Here is a 20,678-nt window from a genome sequence, read left to right on the forward strand (position 1 = left end):
TTTTATTTTTAAATGTATCTTTATATACATAAACAACACAAAACTTTAATTTTACCATCAATTTTAAGTATGCTATAAAGTAAATATTTAAATTAATAATAATTAATTTGAATGTATTAAATGATGATTTTAACATTTAAATTAATAAATAAATAAATATATATATATATATTTAAAATTAAAAAAAAAAATTTTGATTACATTTATTTCATTAAGCCAAAATTTATATCTAAGTCAATGTTTGCAAATTTGAACAAGAAAATTACTTTAGTCGAGCAATTAATATGCTATTATTTGTCTAGAAGTGTGAGAGATCTAATCTCTTAAAAATTAGTTTTTATTAGTTTAAATTTATCTAAAATGACGTTATTTTGATAACTTTGCGAATGACTAATACCTTTGACAACTTTTAATATATAAAAAATGATGTATAAAAACTAATATATTTGAGGTTCAATATTTATAAGGACGATTTTGAGAGTTAATGCAATATTTTTATTTTCTTTATTTAGCATAGTTAACCATTAATCAAATATATTTGACGTTCAATGGTTTTATTAATCAAATATATATAGTTCTTATAAATATTGTTATTTTTATTTTCTAACATGTCTTTGTTATCTTTGTTAATGCAATATTTTTATTTTCTTTATTTAGCATAAATTATCAAAAACCATAATAACCATCAAAAAGTTATTAGTACTTTAATGTTATTTTTCATATTTCATGTATCTCAAAAAAAAATAAAAAAATAAAATCATAATAAGTAATTTTCATAGAAAACTAAAGTATATAAAATATATACTAATAAAATAGTTTATTTGAGACTTGAGAAAGTGTCCACATAAGCATAAAATATTTCTTCCAAAAGAAGTAACATGACATTATTACTAAAAAACAAAAAGTAAATAATAAGTAAATGTACAATATAGGAAAAATAAATAATAAGTAAATATACATTATATGAAATAGAAATATTACATTAAACATCTATCATAATATTATTATCCAGACTGAGATTAAAGATGGCCGCACTGCATTCTTCTGGTTTGACGATTGGTTACAAATGGGTAAATTGATAGACATCACGGGAGCAATAGGTACATGCTATCTTGGAGTTCCCCGGAACGTTCAGGTTTGTGAAGCTGCAACGCGATCTCGTTGGAACGTAAGGGGTCACAGGAGTCGTCATTTTCATGACCTACACTTGCGTATTCAAAAAAAGCCAGTGCCTGATGCAAATGGAGGTAACAATGTTGTGCTTTGGAAGCATTCTGACGATTCTTATAAACCATATTTCCCTTCTACTTGCACTTGGGATCAGACTAGAGAGAGAAGAGCTACAGTTTTTGGTGCAGAGGTGTATGGTTTGCTCAAGCAGTGCCGCGATTCTCCTTTATTTTTCGGCTGGCTGCTAGAAAAAGATTGTCAACAGGGGATAGAATGAGAGCGTGGGGTATTCAACAGGCATGTGTTCTTTGTGGAGAGCCTGATGAGACTCGTGATCATATCTTTTTTTGCCTGCCCGTATTCGTTACTATCTGGGATAGTTTAGTAAACAGATTGAGTGGAAACATGACTGACCCTGATTGGTTAATCACTCTGCAGTTTTTGACTACAAATAATCTGCAGGCTCTTGACAAGATCTTACTCAAAATGGCGTTTCAGACATCCATCTATCACATCTGGAAAGAAAGGAATGAGCAGAGTCGATGAAAGTGGGTGGCAGAGTCGATTCATCAAGTAGCATATAATACTTCCAAGGCAAAGTGGGTGGCAGAGTCGATGAAAGATGAGGAGCCTTTGCGTCTAAACACATTTTTCTTAGCACACAAGCAGCATCTCGTAATACTTTAATAGTATGAAAGGAGAGATTTGTGAATAATACTTTAAAGAATGAAAAGAGAATGTTTGTATTTTAAGACCTTAGGTGTCTCATATATATATATATATACTTTGGGGATTTGACTGAAGATCTCTAGAGCAGGGGTATATGATAAACAAGAACTCTTTTTGTTGATAGAACGAGTCAAAATATGTTAATATCTTTAGCAGTGGTTAGGTTTCTAATGTTGGTAGATGTTGTCTTACCTTTGAATGACAAGTAATGAATCATGGGAATGAGTCTATCTATCTCTATTTAACTAACTAATTAAAAAATTAAGAGCATCTTTGTCCTTAGTTTCTCAAACAAAAGTGTTTAATGAAATATCTTGAATTAATGTATTATTTTAACATTTGTTTAGATTTAAAAAATAATAATTTTGGAGAAATACACTCTTTTTTTTTGTCAACGGAGAAATACACTCTAAATTTTTAAAAGCATCCGATATTTAAAAATAAGTTGGAATATTGGTCACAGAAAATTCACCTTTGTCAAAAGAAAAACTATTTTAACAGTGGTAATAATTCAACTTTTTTTCCGTGGTAAAATAGATAGGAAGCAACGCGGAAAGTCACCACTCTTTACTCAGCTAGCTGTCAAAAAGCATCCGCAGGAAAGGAATCGTCACCTATCAGTCATCACACCAATATTAGTAATTTTTTATTTAAATCGTTTATTCATTTATAAAATTTTAACTTTTAAGCTCACGTTTGCCGCTTCAAGGAATACACAGGTGACGAGTGACGACAGACATAGAGAGAGACGAGAAAGAGCTCCGCGTTTCCTAAAATGGACGTTTCGCCGGAAGCCGGTAGCTACGACGAGGTTTTCTCAGCAGAAGATGAAGACCAGTGCCGGATTTGTCGATCGCCGGAGGAACCAGGAAACCCCTTAAGGTACCCGTGCCTGTGCCGAGGTTCGATCAAGTTCGTCCACCAGGATTGCCTTCGTACCTGGCTCATTCGCCGCGGAAACAACAAATGCGAGGTGATTTATCTTTCTTTCTCATACCTCAAGAGTTTGGGGGATTTTTGATTTTTTAGGGTTTTTCCTGTTGCAGGTGTGTGGGCGTAGCTACTCGTTTGTTCCGATTTACTCCGAGAACGCTCCGGAGAGGCTTTCTTGCGACGAGTTTCTTCTCGGAGTCTTATCGAGAGCAGGACGTTACTTGAAGATGATTGTTCCTTGGATTGTGTTGATTCTCTTGAACTGCTACTTCGTTTCTTTACACCCTTGGGGCCAAGTAGCTGCTGCTGAGTTCCAGAATGATTTTGGGATGTCTAGGAAGTTCGCGTGTTTCTCCACTGGCTTGTTATACATTGTTTTTAGCGTGTGTCTCATGACGGTTATAGCTCTTGTAAAGTTGGAGGTGGGAGATGTCAATGTCAGGAGGTTTATTGGGAATGGCGGAGGTTTGCAGTTCTTGTTGAAGTATATGAAGATACTTTTTGATTGGTATTGTCATAAACTCATACACTTCTTGGGGGAACCTCCTCGGCTTATCTTTCTTCCTCCAGAGGCGCCGCTTCATGAGTTTGGGGTTATCAGACGGGTGCTTTTCTTTCTGGATGATGATTCCTTTGCTGTAAGTTTCATCTAATTTTCTTTCTTGATGCACCACAATGAAGATTGTTCAGTAACAAAGCTGTGTTTGTTCTGTAGATTCTTGCCATCAGTGTGTATGTGGCTATCCTCGTTGTTCTTCTGCCTGTTTGGATTGGAAGGATTGGAGGCAGCTATTTGTCTGTAAACTCGCCTGTTGTTCTTGGATACATCATAATGTTGTCGGTTTGGTTTGCTTACGTTGGATTCCTCTTCGCTCTCCATCAGAACTTGTTTCCAGTTATAGTTCGGTGGCTTTCTCTGGGGGTTCACTTCGTAGCAGTGAAGTTGCCATGTCTCTTGTGGGTTTTCTCAGTAAAATCCTGCAAACGCCTGCAAAGTCTTGTAGGCTTTGGAATCCGTCAAGCCTCACTTCCAGCCATATTCCATTGGCTTTCACTAGGATTTCACTTCATAACAGTGAGATTGCCAAGTTTCTTGTGGGTTTCCTCAGAAATGGTCTGCAAAAGCTTTCAAAGTCTTGTGCGCTTAAGAACCATCTCCATTGACCGTCAAGCCACACTTCCAGCCATATTCCAGTGGTTTTCTATAGGATTTCACTTCATAACAGTGACATTGCCACGTTTCTTGTGGGTTTCCTCAGCAGTGGCCTGCGTAATCCTATCTGTCCTTAAGGAAGCTTTTGTCTTGTGCTTCAAAATTGGTGTTCTGCCTTGGATAATTGGCTGTTGGTTCGAAATCTGCACCTCACCTTTGTTTGGAACCTTGTCTCCCCGGAGCTTTGAGACTGTTTCACACTTCCCATGTATGATGTTCCTACGTTGGTCTTCTGGAATCGTTTGCTTGTTGGTTGCTCAGTCTTGCATGTACCGTATCCAGGAGGTAATATGTTTAAATTTTTGTTTCATTCACAGCGGAATCTTAGTTCTTTTATTAGATTTTTCCTCATTTTCTTCTTCTTTTTGGCAGATTGTTCATAAACGAGCCATTTGGTATCTCCTAGATGTCACAGATCCAGACTACAAGATCACCAAAATGAATTTTGGTCACACTTTCTTTGCGCTTGCTTCTCATGGGATATTGTTGGTGATTTTGTTTCACTTACCAATTAGAGCAATTACACTTATCAGCCCATCATTTTTCCCTCTTGAGTTATGGTAAAGCTTGCTGCATTTGCTTCCCTCTGAACCTTTAACCTTATATATCATTTCTAATTTCTTGTACTTTGAACATAACGCAGGGTCAGCGACGAAGAGGTTTCTGCTGCTGCACACTCAATCTATTTCCACCTACTGTCGTCCTCCCCAAAATGGCTAATCGGACTCGTCAAACCAGCTATGGAACTCATGGTTCAGAACTGGATCATCACTGTTAGCTCTTGGCTTGATCTGAGTGATTACTTGCTGGTTGCTGATCAAAATGTGAGACCAAGGATGCAACCAAGAAGGCGGTGGCTTCTATTCTGTTCCGTAGCTGAAGGCTCTTTGGTCTCTTTGCATGGATCTAAGAATGCTGAAGACGATACTAATGACCAAAGAGATAACAGGTGATTGACTTATACAGACAAGCTTTTTTTTAAAATGAATTGTTCTGACAAGTTGCACCTATTAGGTTTCTGCTGAGGATTACATTGATGTTGCTGCTAGCGGCTTTGAGTATGTTTGTCGTTAGTACAGCCTTCATGGCTTTACCTATTTTGCTAGGGAGAGGATTCCTTGAGTCTCTCTCTTTCATCATGCTAAGAGTTGGACTCAAACGTGACGGTGTGTTGTATTTTCTTCTTCATCTTGTTTCTTACTTACATGCCTCCAACCTTATATGTCTCTCTCTGTGAATCTCATGCTTTTGCAGATCTTCTTGCTTTCTGGATTGGATATTGTATCATTGGACAAACCTACACCATCACTTGCTTTGTATATGATGAAATTCAGAAGGGAAGATTCGATTTGCTTCTCAAAGATGTCTTCATGTGGATACGAAATGGGTTGCTTTTCTCCATATGGGTAAGAATAAACCTTCAATTTTCACAACAACAACAAAAAACTCATCAAGATTATGACTTCTAACTTGCAAAAACCACGGTGTAAACAGATCTCTGTCATACCAGGGTTGCTCGGTCTACTTATCGAACTTATGATCATCATCCCATTACGAGTGCCACTAGACGAATCACCGGTCCATTTCTTGATCCAAGATTGGCTGATAGGAGTATTTGTGCTTCACACATGGGTCTTTCTGGTAAGAAAAACATCAGTAGCAGGGTTTTGACAAAGCCTCAGTTTCTTGCAGAGCAAGTAATAATGCATCTGTTTCTCCTTGTTTCTTTGACAGACAATGCTCACGCCAATCAACTGGTTCGCAACTGAAGCATGGCTAAGAAAGCTGGAAAGAATCAGAAATGTGGGACTTAATAGAGTTCCTTCAACGTGGCTGCTTCGAGACGTGATCGGTTCCATCATAAACACACTTCTAACCACACTGACCATCCCTTACCTGCTCGTGAAGTTTCTGTTCCCGTTGCTTGGCGTTTCGGAAAGCGTCACTTCAGCTACTGAGCGGCTTATATGGCCTGCGTTATTAGCCTTGCTAGCGGGTTGGATCATTGCCAGGATCACACATGACTTCATCATCTACGTTCACCAACTGGTCTTCAATGAACGGTACTTGGTGGGTGAAATACTTAACAATGTGACTGAAGAAGAGCGGACATAATCCATGGGAGTATACGACGAACAAAGAGACTCTTTTGTTGATAGTAACAAATCAAAATATGCTGTTGTCTCTACTCTTTAGCAATGCTTAGGTTTCTAACTTTGACATTAACTTGGAAGAAACCAAATTTAGATACAATATTATCGTGATAATATGAACCAGCCGGTTTAATATTTTGGTTTTATCTCGGTTTAGCAAACGCAATTGAATTATATACAGCGTGTGGTTGGTTGTTTTCTTTCGTGTACACGTTCTTGTCGTTTTGCTTCAACGTGGATGCTCGTTTTAATGACGCACGCAATATTTAATTTTTTATTTAATCCATCTCTCTCTCTGAGATAACCCCTGAAGTTACCAAATATTACCAACGTACCATTCTCACAGTTCCAGTGGACTCGAAACAAACAAAAAAGCGATTCAAAGCTGAGAATATTATTAAATCCATCCGATTGACGGAGACGCCGAGAGATTCATCCTTCGTCGGCGTTGTCTTCTCCAAGCTCTTGATTGAAGAATCTCTGAAGACGAAATGGCGTTCTGGTGGCCGCTGATCGTTCTCGCCTTCGCTTACGCGATCTGCAGATTCCTTCTTATGCTCATTCCTCCCAACGTTCCCTCCATTGACGTAGACGCATCCGATGGTAACTCTTCCTCTCTATCTGTACCTTCTCCTGACTTCCGTTTATGGCTTTTGCGTATTCCTTTGCTTATCGATGTTTGATTTATTAATTTTTTGGGAACAGTGTTGGCTCATGGAAAAGAAACGGAAGAGAATAGCTTCATCTACGTGAGTTCTTCATTCGCATCACTTCTCATTTTTATCGTTGCCTGATAAGAGATTTAAGCTGTTTATCTTTGTATATTTTCCTGATATCGGAATGTTAATGTAGATTCCATTTCTGTGTTATGAAATAAACTTTGGTTTCCATATTTGTAAATCCAAGCGGCTGTTATATTTATGATAGCTCATTAATTGATTAGCACACTGAATAAGAGTTTCTCTGTGACTTGGATCTTTTAGATTCCTCCAAGAGGACGGAGCCAACAGTCTGACAAAAAAGTTCAGTGCTATGAACCTGCCACGATGAAGTATCTTGGATATTTCCCTGCTCTCTCTACTTCCGAGGTTAGTTGCTTCAAGAGAAATGTAGCTATATTACTCGAAAGGTTTCTCTTAAGGCGATGCACTTTATCCTGAGATAGGATTGACACTTTTGTGTGTTTCAGGTTAAGGAGAGAGTGGCACTATCAAGGAAGGCTCAGAAAACATGGGCTCAAAGTAGCTTCAAGGTGAGAAGGCAGTTCTTGCGGATTCTTCTCAAGTACATTATCGAACACCAAGAGCTTATATGCGAGTAAGGATTCATTTCTGTGCTACTCAGTGGTTTGCTATAGAAGTTTTGTTTGACATCTGTATATTTTTTCCCCGATTGATGCTAAGATAGTCTCGTGTTTGTTTAGAGTCTCGTCACGTGATACTGGAAAGACCATGGTTGATGCGTCCTTGGGCGAGATAATGACTACTTGTGAGAAAATCACTTGGCTTCTTTCCGAGGGGGAACGATGGTTAAAGCCTGAACATCGGTATTAATTTCAGTTTTACGTATAGTTCTTCTTTGATCTTGCATAGCTATGATGGCAATTTAAATCTTTTTTTTTTGCAGGTCTTCAGGAAGAGCTATGCTTCATAAAGTATCAAGAGTAGAGTTCCATCCCCTTGGTGTTATTGGAGCTATAGTCCCGTGGAATTATCCGTTCCACAATATCTTCAACCCTATGCTGGCTGCAGTCTTCTCAGGGAATGGCATTGTTATTAAGGTATTGCCGTAATGCCTTTTATATCACTATAATTCCCTGACCCTTTTTGATTTTATCTTTCCAAAGACAATACCATTCATCAAATCTCAATTGGCTTACAGTTACTGTTAATATGATTTCGACATCTTGGGTAGTGCAACCATTGAGAGGAAGTTGATTAGTCTTCATTTAAGGTTTTGTATGCATTTATGATATCTGGAAAACCTTTTCTGCAGGTTTCTGAACACGCTAGCTGGTCGGGATGCTTTTACTTCCGCATTATTCAAGCAGCTTTAGCTGCCGTTGGAGCACCTGAAAATCTAGTCGATGTGATAACAGGGTCTGTATATTTAAACTCTCCTTAGCGTGCTGTTATTAAAATATTTTCCTCAAAATAACACATTCGTTTCAGGTTTGCGGAGACCGGAGAAGCACTTGTCTCATCTGTTGATAAAATGATATTTGTTGGATCTACAGCTGTTGGCAAGATGGTGCAGTCTACAGACTTTCTTCTTCATTCTCATCCGTTTACTATGAGCAGTAATTATCCAATATGTTGCAGATAATGAGAAATGCGGCTGAGACATTGACACCTGTCACTCTTGAGCTTGGTGGAAAAGATGCATTTATCATATGTGAGGACGCCGATGTCTCCCATGTAAGTGTTCTTTATGTATCATCATGCTTTCTTGTGAGTCCTTATTGTTTATTATTGGAAAAGTTGTTTTTTTTCATTTGATAAATCTAACACTTCTAGTGTACGATGTAGGTTGCACAAGTGGCTGTAAGGGGCACTCTTCAGTCCAGCGGGCAAAACTGTGCGGGTGCTGAAAGATTTTATGTTCACAAAGACATATATACTGCATTCATTACCCAAGTTACCAAGATTGTGAAGTCCGTTTCTGCTGTAAGTGCACTGTTCTCTTTTTTCTCGGTTTCCAGCAACGTTTAGTCTTCTCTTTCTCAAATTTTCTCCTTTTATCTTATTAAAATCCTTCTTTTACATCAGGGTCCTCCTCTAACTGGGAGGTACGACATGGGAGCTATATGTTTACAAGAGCACTCTGAACACCTACAGAGCCTAGTTAATGACGCCTTGGACAAAGGAGCAGAAATTGCCGTTCGTGGAAGCTTTGGTCATCTGGGCGAGGATGCAGTCGATCAGTATTTCCCTCCAACTGTTCTTATCAATGTAAACCACAACATGAAGATAATGAAAGAAGAGGTACTTAACCTTACACTTACTTTCATTTGCTCGAAGACTTTTTGTTTATGTTGCTTCATGTTGGTGATGCATCAGGCCTTTGGACCAATAATGCCGATCATGCAATTCAGCACCGATGAAGAGGTCATCAAGCTGGCGAATGATTCACGTTATGCGCTCGGCTGTGCTGTTTTTTCTGGAAGCCAGCGTCGTGCCAAACAAATTGCTTCTCAAATCCAGTGCGGCGTTGCTGCAATCAATGACTTTGCGTCAAACTACATGTGCCAGGTACTCATCTCTGGCTATAGTCGAGGGGATTTCAACTTTCATTTCTTTGATTAAGACTTTTTCCTCTTTTAATGTTGCAGTCGCTCCCGTTTGGAGGTGTAAAGGATAGTGGGTTTGGACGGTTTGCTGGCATAGAAGGTTTAAGAGCTTGCTGCCTTGTGAAATCCGTGGTCGAGGATAGATTCTGGCCACTCATCAAAACCAAGATTCCAAAACCTATTCAGGCAAGTTCTTTCTTAAACTACAAAAAAAATTGTATATCCAATCTTGATAATATAACTGTTAATAATAATCCTGTTTGCGGTCAAATCACAGTACCCGGTAGCAGAAAACGCATTTGAATTCCAGGAGGCACTAGTTGAAACCCTTTATGGACTCAACATCTGGGACCGGCTGAGATCACTAATCGATGTCCTCAAGTTCCTTACCGATCAGAGCTCTCACGTGAGCAGAACTAGAAAGAGCCACTAAAGACCCGGTGACGAATAACTTTTTACCATTTCCATGCATCAGCTGAGTTGCTAATTTTGGTATTAGTAAGCCTTTTGGGATTAGAGCATAAGCCTTACAGACTCATTTTCCTCGGAAGGGCGATGATTCGTGACTTGTGAGATACTTAAAATTCACTTGCGTTGTCTTATATAATACAGGAACTGTCAGTTGGTCTATTCAAATCTCTCAGGTCTTCAAGGATATTTGGTAGGTATAATATAATATATAGATGGAACCTTCTTGGAAAGTGTCACTGTCGACAATATAAAGTATAATACTACTGATAGAGAAACGTAGAACCGGACTGAGAATTGATAATGTATCAAGGAGCTTTCTCTTGAGGAGCTCAAGGAGTAACATGATTCTCATTAAGCGGATGCAAGCTTCGTCTTCCTCATGATTCTCTATAATGATGACCAACAGTTAACGAGGGATGAAAATAACTAGTTAAAGTCATTGTTTCATCTTAGTTAAATGGCAGATACGTAATAACTGGTTATGATCTGTTGGTATTGTAACTTTCGATTTGTTGAAGACAGTGTGCTTATGAAGACTATCCAACATTCAGAAACAACCAATTATGCCAACTCAAACAAAGATGCTATTTCCTCGATATCAATTAAAATTACAAAACAATAGGAAATACTCAGTAAAATAAAGATTTGGACAAACAGCGAGTATGAAGAAAAGATTTGGCGTGAGGTAACAAAAGAAAGAGTTTTTTTTTTCATTTCATAACTCTCGTTTAAGTACAATGCTAATGATCCCTATCTGCGATTTTGGCTGGAAATGCTCATCTGTATCCACTTCCTCAATCTCCTGTAATAATAACATGACTTAACAGTTAAATACACATGAAAACAAATGAAACAAACTATAAAAGGTGAACAAATAAGTATGTTTTGTTATGGATCAAACCTGAACTACATCCTCTCCTTTAAGAACTCTTCCAAACACTATAAGCTGATCATTCAGATCCGGGATTGGTGCTGTTGTGATCAGAAGCTCGAAGTCCTTGTTGTTCCCTTTGTTTTTTGGTGTCCCCAACATGAACGCCTCATGTTTCGGGCTGAATAACACAACACGGGTTTGGTTTTGATCTTATTAGACTAAACAGATATGATGAGGATTTTTAAGTCTTAAAAGCAAAGGCAGAGAAAGAAAAATCACCTTGTGTCAAGGCGACCACGGAGCTTTCCTTTAGCTGTCCATTCTTCTATAGGTATAGAGCTCGAGGAGTGACCAGCTTGCACCAAGTAGTTTTTTATTACCCGATGAAACGGCATTCCCTTAAAGTGATCCTTCTGACTGCAACAAATACTCGAAATGTATTATTGCCTCTACCACAGAATTGAGAATATTGTCACGTTACTCGAAACCTATCAAAGTCGATGTAACAGTCCTACTTAATAACAATTCATGACCAAGCTTAAATAATCAAGTTCTTAAACTTTCCCTTTATATCTAGCTTGAAAGACGGTAAGAGAATTATGATATACTAACCATAGATCCAGAAACTTGTCGACAGCTTCAGGGGAAGCATCTTTAAAGAGTTCCACAGCTATGAGACCTTTGGATGTGTTTATATCCTACATGAGATAAGAAGTAGAAGCAAATATATATCATTACGAATGTATATCCAGGAGATAAGACCGATGATGTATTACATTTAAATACGTCTATGAACAGAAACATAATAACCAAGGTGAGATAATAAAAACAGTGATTAAACAATAAACTTAAGCAAGTAAACATGGAGATTAGATTAACTTACGGCATAACCAGGAAGATCGTAATTCTTTTGTTGTGATACAGCATTTGTGTCCTGCAACACAAAACACAAAGTGCTTAGAAGTTCATCAGAATCAAAACACGATCACTGAGAAAAAAAAAAGACATCTCAAAAACAGTACCTCAAAACTATGGCTCTGGGTTTCAAGTGTGTTTCTTGACCTGAGAGATAAATTAAACGTTAACAGATAGAAAGTTGTAAGATAAAGAAGAAAGATGGAAAGAAAGAAAGAAACAAAACCTCTGGGACCAATGACGATAAGTAGTGACCAAGGAGAGTACAACTACAGCAACTACGAGATTACACACGACAATTGTAGAAATACTTATGCGACTAGGACCCTTCTTCTTCTTGCTTTGATTAAGCAGAGCCTGAGGTTTTATCCTCGCCATTGCCAACCTTTATATCTCACAGCAAATAAAACTTGTTCTCTGCAAACCACAAATCATCCTTTATTAACTTAAACTCAAAAAGCTCCAAACTGCATAAGATTGGGTAGTTCTCCCCAGCTCAACAAGCCACTAATCATACTAAGGTATTGACTTGATTCAGAATCTAACATATAATCAAATCAACACATGTGAAAACACCACAAAAGAGTTTATCTCTGGCAATAGCTTCAACCAGTAACTTCAGATACATCAGATCCACTTACTTTTTTTTTTTTCCAATTCTCAATCAAATCAAACAAAAAGTATATAATCAATCTCGAGTAACGGATGCTCTCATGTCTCAAACAGATAATATAAATTCGAAAGAAGAAAAAAAAAGACGCACCTAGAAAACAAAAGGAAAGAGCGTTACGACAGGAACCGTGCGAAGATTGGTCGTGTTTTGTATCGTCGATCGGAAAACTGCTTTTGAATATTTTTTTTTTTTTTTGCAGAGACGCTTCAGATGAGCCGTGTGCTATTATCCGACGGCTGTGATTTACAGCTTACCAGAACTCGACGAAAATTATTACTCTTTTAGTTTTCTTTTCTTCCAATTTTTTTAAAAACTCGATAATTGGTCTGGTTTTTCTTCAAAGGTAAACCGGTTATCATACATCATCAACCTTGTAATATGAAACTTTACTCTATTGTTGTGGTTATCACTAGGGCCGGATATTTTATCCGTTAAATTTGATTCGATCTTTATTTGTTTTGATTCGATCCGAAAAATCCAGATATCCGTAAATTTTCGGAGCAAAATAAATACTAAAAATTGATATCTGTTAAAAACGAAACAAACCACAAATACTAAAATTTTAAGAATCGGATATCCGTTCCGCTCCGACAGCTAAATAAATACATATATATATATCAATTAAATGTAGAGTTTTATATGTATGAGTTTATATAATTATTATTTTAACATATGATTTAAGAAATTATATTCACATTATTAGTTATAAAAGTATTAAAATGAAAAAAAGTGAAGAATTTTTTTATGATATTTATAACTTTTTCTTAAGTTTGTCTTTCTTATAACAATTTAAAAATTTAAAAACATATAGTTTCATTGCTTCTTTTATTTTTTATTTTATATATCATGTAAAAATATTTGAAAGAACAAATTTATCTCATTTTTAGATTATTTGTATTAACTAAAACAAAATGATATATCCATAATATTTTTAAATATTTGTAAATATCTACAAATTTTTCAAATATTCAATTTTCTGGATATTTGTATTTTCCGGAGCAAAACAAATCAAAAAAATTGATATCTGTAATATACGAAGCAAATATGAATACCTCTAAAAATTTGGATATCTGATCTGTGCACAGTCCTAATCACAAAGACCAACCCTAATATTGCAAAGATTATAGATAATTTATTAAAGATTTCAATAAAATAATTTTTTTAAACAAATTTGAGAGATTCTGCTATAAAAGATTCTCTTAAAATTTGGTGGCAAAAACTAATATTCCACTTTGTGTATGTCTATAACCAATTCTAGTTATCATGATTGCCATACACTTCACTAATTCAGACACATCCGTTTAGATTATTGGCTACAATTTTATTTGATTTCAAATCCTTAAAACATAAGTATATGGTCAAAGTCAACAAATCTTCTAGTCTAGCCAGACATTAAATGAAAAAATGAAAATGCAAAATCACTTGAAAACTAGGTCAGAGTCGGTTTTCTGACTTTTGTCAAACAAAATGCCACTTTTGTTGATGGTTTTGGGTTCGCTGACCATCGGTAAACCGTAATTATTTTAACTTGGAATAGTTTTTGAAAATTGGGGTGTTCAATATTTCTTAGATATTGGTTGTAAAGAAAACCAACACTAGATGAATAAAGCTTTTGTTAAACTTGAATTGGTGTCTTAAAAGAAAAAAGCTTCCTTCTGGCGTTCTTTAACGATGATGAGTCTTTGATTATTTTTGAAGTTTTCTAAAGAAACCAAAGAACTTGAATTAGTATCTTCCACATACTAAACGGAAGCTACGCCACGTTCCTAACTGAAGGACATGTGATACGTGCAAGAGAAGAGGGGAAAATATACGATTTCAATTGCAAAAGGTGCGTTAGTTACGTTGAACTTGCCGATATTTTGGCCGACATACGTACATTATTAGTCTAAGATAACGAATGCAATATTGTAGTTAAAAAGAAGCGGTGAGGCGGCAAGATCAAAGTTATTTTAATTTGCCAAGATAGCACTCTTGAGCATCGTCCACGTAAATATGAACACTCTGATAAGAGTTTACGCACTAACGTCCACGTACTGCATTTAAGATACTATGCACAATTACTTACATTCGTGTACGCAGGGGCGGAGGCGGAGCTATGTTATGCATAAGGGGTTCACGTCCCCCAGTTAATTTGTGAATTTTATTAATGTGTTTACGCATTATCGTCCACGTACATTTTAAGATACTATGCACGTTTACTTTACATTCGTGTACGCAGGGGCGGAGCTATGTTGTGCATAAAGGGGTTCACGTGCCCCCTGTTCATTTGTGAATTTAAAATTATTTAGCTGAATATATATTTAGTTAATGTCTTAGAAAACTGGTTGTATTTTCTTCATTATGCCCCACTAGTTTAAAGATTAAATTGATTTTGCCCCCATTATTTATGTTATGCATAAGGGGTTCACGTGCCCCCAGTTTATTTGTGAATTTTATATTATTTTGCTGAATAATTTAGTTAATGTCTCAGAAAATTGGTTGTATTTCTTCAATATATGCTCCCACTAGTTTAAAGATTAATTTGATTTTGCCCCCATAATCCAGACCTGCACATCATTTATTTTACAATAAATAATAGTATAATTCAAAATTATATTACATTTCCACCACTATACAATTATCATGGCTCTGCCACTGCGTATACGTACATATTATTAATATAGTCTCTACTACAGAAGGTTATCTTTGTAATATACAGACCAAAAATCTAAAAAAGAAGGTTATGGAAACAGTCTATGGTCTCTGTCTTCTTTTTCTTACGTATCATGATACTGTCAACTGATTGTAGTTTTGGGGTTTTCTGCGTAACCAACAAATCGTCGAGTTTCAATCCAGATAGAAGTATAGATCCGACCAACCTCCTCCTCTTCTTACACTCCTTCAATTTAAGGAGTGTAAGTGAAGAAACGTTTTCATCCCTGTCGAGTGCTTTTGTGACATTAAAAGGTTTCTCGCGTAACGTTTCCTTAATGAAAGAGAAAGGCAGTGATCAATCTCAATACCCACAGACAAGAAGACTTTCAACCATTGTTTGAGTACTCCTTGTTCAAGTTCTTACTCAACTTGCTTTTGTGTTCGGTTTTTCGAGCGCAATGGAGAAACCACCTCCTAATGAGCTTCTGAAGAAGTTATTAGAGCTAGAGCAAAGCCACGAGCATCTAAAGCAGGAGATGTCTAGGCTCAAGGTATCTACGGAGCTTACTCAACAATCGCATTCTGTGTCGCCGTATCAGCCTGCGAGGAGAAACATCGGCGAGGGAGCTCCAGCGAGGAGGAAGAGCGTCCCTGCCGCGTTTCAGAAGCAGAAATGTATCCAAGATTCAATCAACTTGAGAAATGGAGTAGGTGGAATAGGAAGAAGATCATCGGTTGGAAAGTTCACGAATAGACAGTACTTTAATATCCTGCAGTCGATTTCACAATCTGTTCATGTCTTCGATCTAAATATGCAAATAATATTTTGGTAAGTATTTCCATCTTTCTGTATTATTATCCACATCTCATATATATATTTATTAAGTTTGAGTTTATGAGGAGATTTCAACTTAAAACCAATCGGCCAATCGGCCATAAGTCTCTAACTCTTTATACCTTTATAAATTAATAATGTTGGGACTACACTAAAACTATAATTTTTTTAATAATTTATAGAGATATTAATTTATCGATATACTAATTGAACCAAAAACTCAATTTGAGAGTATAAAGTTATATTATTTTATAGAAGTTTTTAGTGTATATTAATTTATAGATTATTAATTTAAAAAGGTTATAATGTATGTAGTTTTAAATATATTAGTTTCCAACTACATATTTAGCATCGGATTTCATTCATTCATTAACAGTATTCAAATACTAATATGATTTATGACAGGAATGCCATGTCTGAAAAGATTTATGGGTACACAGCTGAAGAAGTAGTTGGGAAGAACCCAGTTGATGTAATGGTAGATGAACGAGATGCTCCTTTTGCTAGAGGTGTTGCTCAACGTTGTGTCAGTGGAGAGAGCTGGACCGGCGAGTTTCCTCTGAAGAGCAAATCAGGGGAGAGAATTTTAGCTGTCTGTACGTGTTCTCCCTTCTACGATGATGAAGGTTCTTTGGTTGGGATCATTTCTATCACAGGTAACACTGAACCTTATATGCACCCGAGAGTCCCTTTGGCTACGTTAAAGGCAAAAGAAGATGAAGGGAGCTCTAGCACTGGAAAGAATGGTTTTGCGTCTAGACTTGGTTTTGGAACCAATGGAGCTGGCCTTGACTCTCATCAGCCTATACAAACTGCTATAGTATCAAAGATATCATTTTTGGTTAGTGCCTGTTAATTCTCGTAATGTCTTAATTCATGTGCACCAGAAAAAAAAAATCAACATTCGGTTGGACTGAACTTAGGAATTTTTTTTGTAAATAATGATATTTTTCTTAAGAATAAAAAAGGATTTTGTGGCTACTATAAATATGAGTTTTGATTGTAATTTTATTCATCTACATAATACAATAGAGAAATTCTCTAAGATATCATAAGTTTTTGTTACAAAAATAACCATAAATTAGAAAAATAACCAAAATAAGTTTTGTTAAAGAATAAAAATACATTTATACTCTAAGGTTAACTAATCTAGACTTATAGTTTAGAGTTAATGAGTGAGGTTTGGAGGATATGGTTTCAAATTTTAAAAAATTAAAATTAAAACTTTTAAAATAAAAATGAACTATTTTGGTCATTTTCATTATTGAAGGTTATTTTGTGACAAAATTTTTAAAATAGCTATTTGAAAGAATTGTCCAATCAATATACAAATACTAAACGTGAATTTGTCTGAATTCGTTTTTGTTCTTAAGGTTCTTTATTTTTCTTAAGTTAGTTCGCGTTCGTTCATAACAACACCATTCTCTCTCACCTTTTATTTTGATGTTGCACGTTTTGATGACTAGTGTTGAACTTACAGGCATCCAAGGTGAGCAACAAGGTCAAGTCGAAAATGCGAGTAGGTGACAGTGGTGCCACATTCTCTGAAGGGGTCTGCGGTGCTACTCTCTCTGACAAAGGTGACGATGCATCATCAAGTGGTGTTAGCATACAAAGAGGGGATCTTATCTATCCTCCTTTTGGTGTATTCTCATGTGATGAGAGTGATGGAAATACTGCAGCCCCTAAGATTCTCACCTCAAAGGCTGAGCATGAAGTTTCAAAAGGAAGGCCAACTCATTCCAGATGGCATTGGTTACAAAATGAACAAGCGAGAGAAAGGTGTCACCAGATTAATCCCTTTTGTGACGTTAACTCTGGAAGCGAATCCTCTGATAGTAGTAAGTGGTCTTCCTCTGTAAACGCGAACAGCACACGCAGCACTAGTAGTTGTGGAAGTGCAAGCAGCAGTGGTATGAACAAGGTTGATGATACTGATAGTGATTGCCTGGAATATGAAATTCTATGGGATGATTTGACTATTGGAGAAGATATCGGACGAGGTAACTTGTCCAGTTAAACATTGTTATTTTTATTTACCATACAAATCCATTGTTTATAACAATCAAACATTTTCTTAGATGTGATTTTCCTATTTTGACAGGTTCATGTGGAACTGTCTATCACAGTCTGTGGTTTGGATCTGTATGTTTCTTTGTTTCTAGTGATGTTACAGAATAAGCATTTGTTGATCTATTGGTCAAGATTCCATGATATTAAAAAAACAAGTTACAAATTCATAGATGTGTCTTATTTAGAGTTGCTAATGTCACTGCAGGATGTAGCTGTAAAAGTGTTTTCCAAACAAGAATATTCAAAAGAGGTTATGCAATCTTTTAGACAAGAGGTATTGTTTAGAGTTGATTGCTTTGAGTGTAGTCAACTAAAGACAGTCAAAATTTTGTAGAGCCAACATTTAAAAGTTCTAAAGTTATTAATATTAATTGGTCTTGTTTTATTATGAAGGTATTTTTGATGAAAAGACTTAGACATCCTAATGTACTGCTCTTTATGGGGGCTGTGACTTCACCTCCGCGCCTCTGTATAGTGTCAGAGTTCCTTCCACGGTTCGGTCTCATCTCTTTTAGTTACTACTCTCATTTTCTTTTTGCTTCTCATCCTTGAAGCCATAGCTCCTTATAATTCGATTTACTATTTCCAGTGGAAGTCTCTTCCTTCTACTACGGAGGAGCGCATCAAAACTGGATTGGAGGCGGCGTATCAATATGGCCTTGGACATTGTGAGTATTAGTTCTATTTGATTGGTTCTTTTGCATTCTATATGGTGAGACAAACTATGACATAATTAATGACACAGGCTCGCGGTATGAACTATCTTCACTGTTGTAGTCCACCCATCGTCCATCGTGACCTGAAGTCGTCAAATCTGCTGGTAGACAGGAACTGGACTGTTAAGGTAACATATAGTACTTGATTGTACGTTTGGTTTTCCGTGAGCTGGAAAGTGAGACTCCAAACTTGTACTATAAATAAAGTCAACTTACAGTGACATCTCTCTAACAGGTAGCTGACTTTGGTCTTTCACGTATCAAACATGAACCATACCTAACCTCCAAGTCCGGGAAGGGAACGGTACTTAAACTTAGGCTCTTTTCTATTTAATCCTGATTCATAGTCAGTCTCTCACAATGATCTTTGCTTGCGTTTTACCCGTTCTACATAGGCCTGGGATTTATAACCGGAACCGGAAAACCGGACCGGAACCGACCCGATTTTGCCCGGTTCGGATTGACTTCGGTACAGCCAAAAATAACCAATGGATAATAATATAAAAATCCATGGGTAACGGGTCGGATCCGGGTTTTACCCGAGCCAAATCGGATATCCGATATATCTAGACTTTAAGTCCCGACATAACCGTTACACGCGTGGGTATGATACATCATACACAGTGTATCAGCTCGAGACAAACCCCAATTCCCAAAATACGAACCCTAGCTTTTCGATTCATCTTCTCCATTATAGCAATCGAGAATTGTGAAGGTTTATATACAAATAGAGCAACTGGTGTTATCAGAAATATTAAAGCTGGAAACATTAGTCGATTCTCTTCTCTCTCCACCGTCTGCATCTTCGAGAATTCATTCGGAGGTGAGCAACGATTTCGAATCTTCGATTGTTTGATACTTTGATCGATTAAGCTATATTGATTGTTTGATAAATGATAACTTTGATTCCTCAATCGTATTTGATAACTTTTGATCTGATAATGTCGAATGTTGATGTTTGATAATTCTTAGACTCTTAGTCGAGTATGATTACAGTTTTGATGTTTGATTGCTACAACTTATTTATTCAAAATTTGTATCAGTTCTTAACTTGTTCTTGTATGTACTATGTAGATGGATTCTTCTCCAACTCATGAACAAGACGAAGTCAACCATCAACTAATGGATGAAGAAATATCTTCAGATGAAGATGTACAAACACCGGGTTCGGGAAAAAGGAACGAGAGAGAAGAAGATGATGGTTCTAGGTCAAAGAAAAAGACGAGGTCTGATGTCTGGAACCATTACAGCAGGCTGCCAACCAACTACAACAGATGCAAATGCCGCTATTGTAAGAAAGAGTTTAGCTGTCCAACCAAGTCTGGGACCTCTAATCTGAGGAAGCACAAGAGCGGTTGTAGGGCATACATGGCGTGGAAGGCTGCAAATAAGTCCAGAGATCAGTCACAGATAAATGTCGATGAAGAAGGTAACGTGAGTCTGTCTAAGGTGTCTGAGGAAGTGTTCAAAGAAGCTACCAATGAGATGATAGTCTTAGGCGAGTTGCCGTTATCCTTTGTGGAGAGCTTAGCGTGGAAAAACTTTTGCAAGAAAGCCCAGATGGATCCGCCGGTATGTAGGAAGACTTGCACAAAGGAGATTGCGGCAATGTATATGGCGAGGAAAGCAGAGATGAAGAAGGTGCTCGGACAGAACAAGCAAAGACTCTCTCTCACAACCGATATTTGGACTGCTCCCTACACTGCGGTTAGTTACATGGTGATTACAGCTCACTTCATTGATTCAAGTTGGAAGCTTAGAAAGATGATAATTGGGTTCAAGAATGTTGACGATCATAAAGGGTCTACCATTGCAAGAGTCCTGATAGATTGTTTAGCAGAGTGGGATATAAAACGAGTCTTCTGCATCACAGTTGACAATGCCACAGCTAACACGTCGGCCTTGAAGAAGTTCAAGGAAGAATTCATGAAACATGGTGAAGATGCGCTGGTTCTAAAGGGTGAGTTCTTGCATGTTAGGTGTGCAACACATATTCT

General features: G+C 36.9%; 3 protein-coding genes across 5 annotated transcripts; 2 read left to right on the forward strand and 1 right to left on the reverse strand.

Annotated features, from left to right (window-relative positions):
- The first annotated feature begins 2,576 nt into the window (after positions 1–2,576).
- LOC106452985 (probable E3 ubiquitin ligase SUD1) lies at positions 2,577–6,341 on the forward strand. The gene is made up of 9 exons (XM_013895200.3): positions 2,577–2,872; positions 2,946–3,470; positions 3,548–4,330; positions 4,418–4,605; positions 4,689–4,994; positions 5,060–5,211; positions 5,300–5,451; positions 5,540–5,686; positions 5,780–6,341. Exons 1-9 carry the CDS (start codon positions 2,675–2,677, stop codon positions 6,158–6,160), a joined length of 2,832 nt encoding a protein of 943 aa, XP_013750654.1. The 5' UTR covers positions 2,577–2,674; the 3' UTR covers positions 6,161–6,341.
- Positions 6,342–6,539: 198 nt separating this feature from the next.
- Positions 6,540–10,117, forward strand: LOC106452986 (aldehyde dehydrogenase 22A1). Its single transcript, XM_013895201.3, has 14 exons — positions 6,540–6,801; positions 6,904–6,947; positions 7,182–7,286; positions 7,388–7,515; positions 7,622–7,744; positions 7,825–7,978; positions 8,194–8,297; positions 8,370–8,448; positions 8,520–8,615; positions 8,727–8,864; positions 8,967–9,182; positions 9,258–9,449; positions 9,530–9,673; positions 9,765–10,117. The coding sequence occupies exons 1-14, from the start codon at positions 6,690–6,692 to the stop codon at positions 9,918–9,920; spliced, it is 1,791 nt and encodes a 596-aa protein (XP_013750655.1). The 5' UTR covers positions 6,540–6,689; the 3' UTR covers positions 9,921–10,117.
- A 402-nt stretch (positions 10,118–10,519) lies between these two features.
- Positions 10,520–12,670, reverse strand: LOC106452987 (peptidyl-prolyl cis-trans isomerase CYP21-4). 3 transcript variants are annotated; one of them, XM_013895202.3, is made up of 8 exons: positions 12,511–12,670; positions 11,974–12,164; positions 11,855–11,894; positions 11,716–11,766; positions 11,445–11,530; positions 11,112–11,249; positions 10,860–11,010; positions 10,520–10,760 (listed from the first exon to the last, which is right to left on the reverse strand). In XM_013895202.3, the coding sequence occupies exons 2-8, from the start codon at positions 12,123–12,125 to the stop codon at positions 10,674–10,676; spliced, it is 705 nt and encodes a 234-aa protein (XP_013750656.1). In that variant the 5' UTR covers positions 12,126–12,164; positions 12,511–12,670; the 3' UTR covers positions 10,520–10,673. The 3 variants fall into 3 exon arrangements, with proteins under 3 accessions (XP_013750656.1, XP_048636036.1, XP_022575647.1); XM_048780079.1 differs by having other exon boundaries at positions 12,385–12,535; XM_022719926.2 differs by lacking the exon at positions 12,511–12,670 and adding an exon at positions 12,389–12,508.
- Between the last annotated feature and the right edge of the window lie 8,008 nt (positions 12,671–20,678).

The sequence above is a fragment of the Brassica napus genome, chromosome A5, assembly GCF_020379485.1.
Source record: "Brassica napus cultivar Da-Ae chromosome A5, Da-Ae, whole genome shotgun sequence".
Classification (NCBI taxonomy): Eukaryota; Viridiplantae; Streptophyta; class Magnoliopsida; order Brassicales; family Brassicaceae; genus Brassica; species Brassica napus.

What these genes read in the sequence shown, in the direction of transcription:
- LOC106452985 (XM_013895200.3), top strand. Translation starts at nt 2,675, where the DNA reads ATGGACGTTTCGCCGGAAGCCGGTAGCTACGACGAGGTTTTCTCAGCA. An exon ending in GCATGTACCGTATCCAGGAG is followed by an intron (nt 4,331 to 4,417) that starts GTAATATGTTTA and finishes TCTTTTTGGCAG; the next exon opens with ATTGTTCATAAACGAGCCAT. An exon ending in GGTTGCTTTTCTCCATATGG is followed by an intron (nt 5,452 to 5,539) that starts GTAAGAATAAAC and finishes CGGTGTAAACAG; the next exon opens with ATCTCTGTCATACCAGGGTT.
- LOC106452987 (XM_013895202.3), bottom strand. Translation starts at nt 12,125, where the DNA reads ATGGCGAGGATAAAACCTCAGGCTCTGCTTAATCAAAGCAAGAAGAAG. An exon ending in GACAAGTTTCTGGATCTATG is followed by an intron (nt 11,250 to 11,444) that starts GTTAGTATATCA and finishes TATTTGTTGCAG; the next exon opens with TCAGAAGGATCACTTTAAGG. An exon ending in CGTGGTCGCCTTGACACAAG is followed by an intron (nt 11,011 to 11,111) that starts GTGATTTTTCTT and finishes TGTGTTATTCAG; the next exon opens with CCCGAAACATGAGGCGTTCA.
- LOC106452986 (XM_013895201.3), top strand. Translation starts at nt 6,690, where the DNA reads ATGGCGTTCTGGTGGCCGCTGATCGTTCTCGCCTTCGCTTACGCGATC. An exon ending in CTGCTCTCTCTACTTCCGAG is followed by an intron (nt 7,287 to 7,387) that starts GTTAGTTGCTTC and finishes TGTGTGTTTCAG; the next exon opens with GTTAAGGAGAGAGTGGCACT. An exon ending in TTGTGAAGTCCGTTTCTGCT is followed by an intron (nt 8,865 to 8,966) that starts GTAAGTGCACTG and finishes CTTTTACATCAG; the next exon opens with GGTCCTCCTCTAACTGGGAG.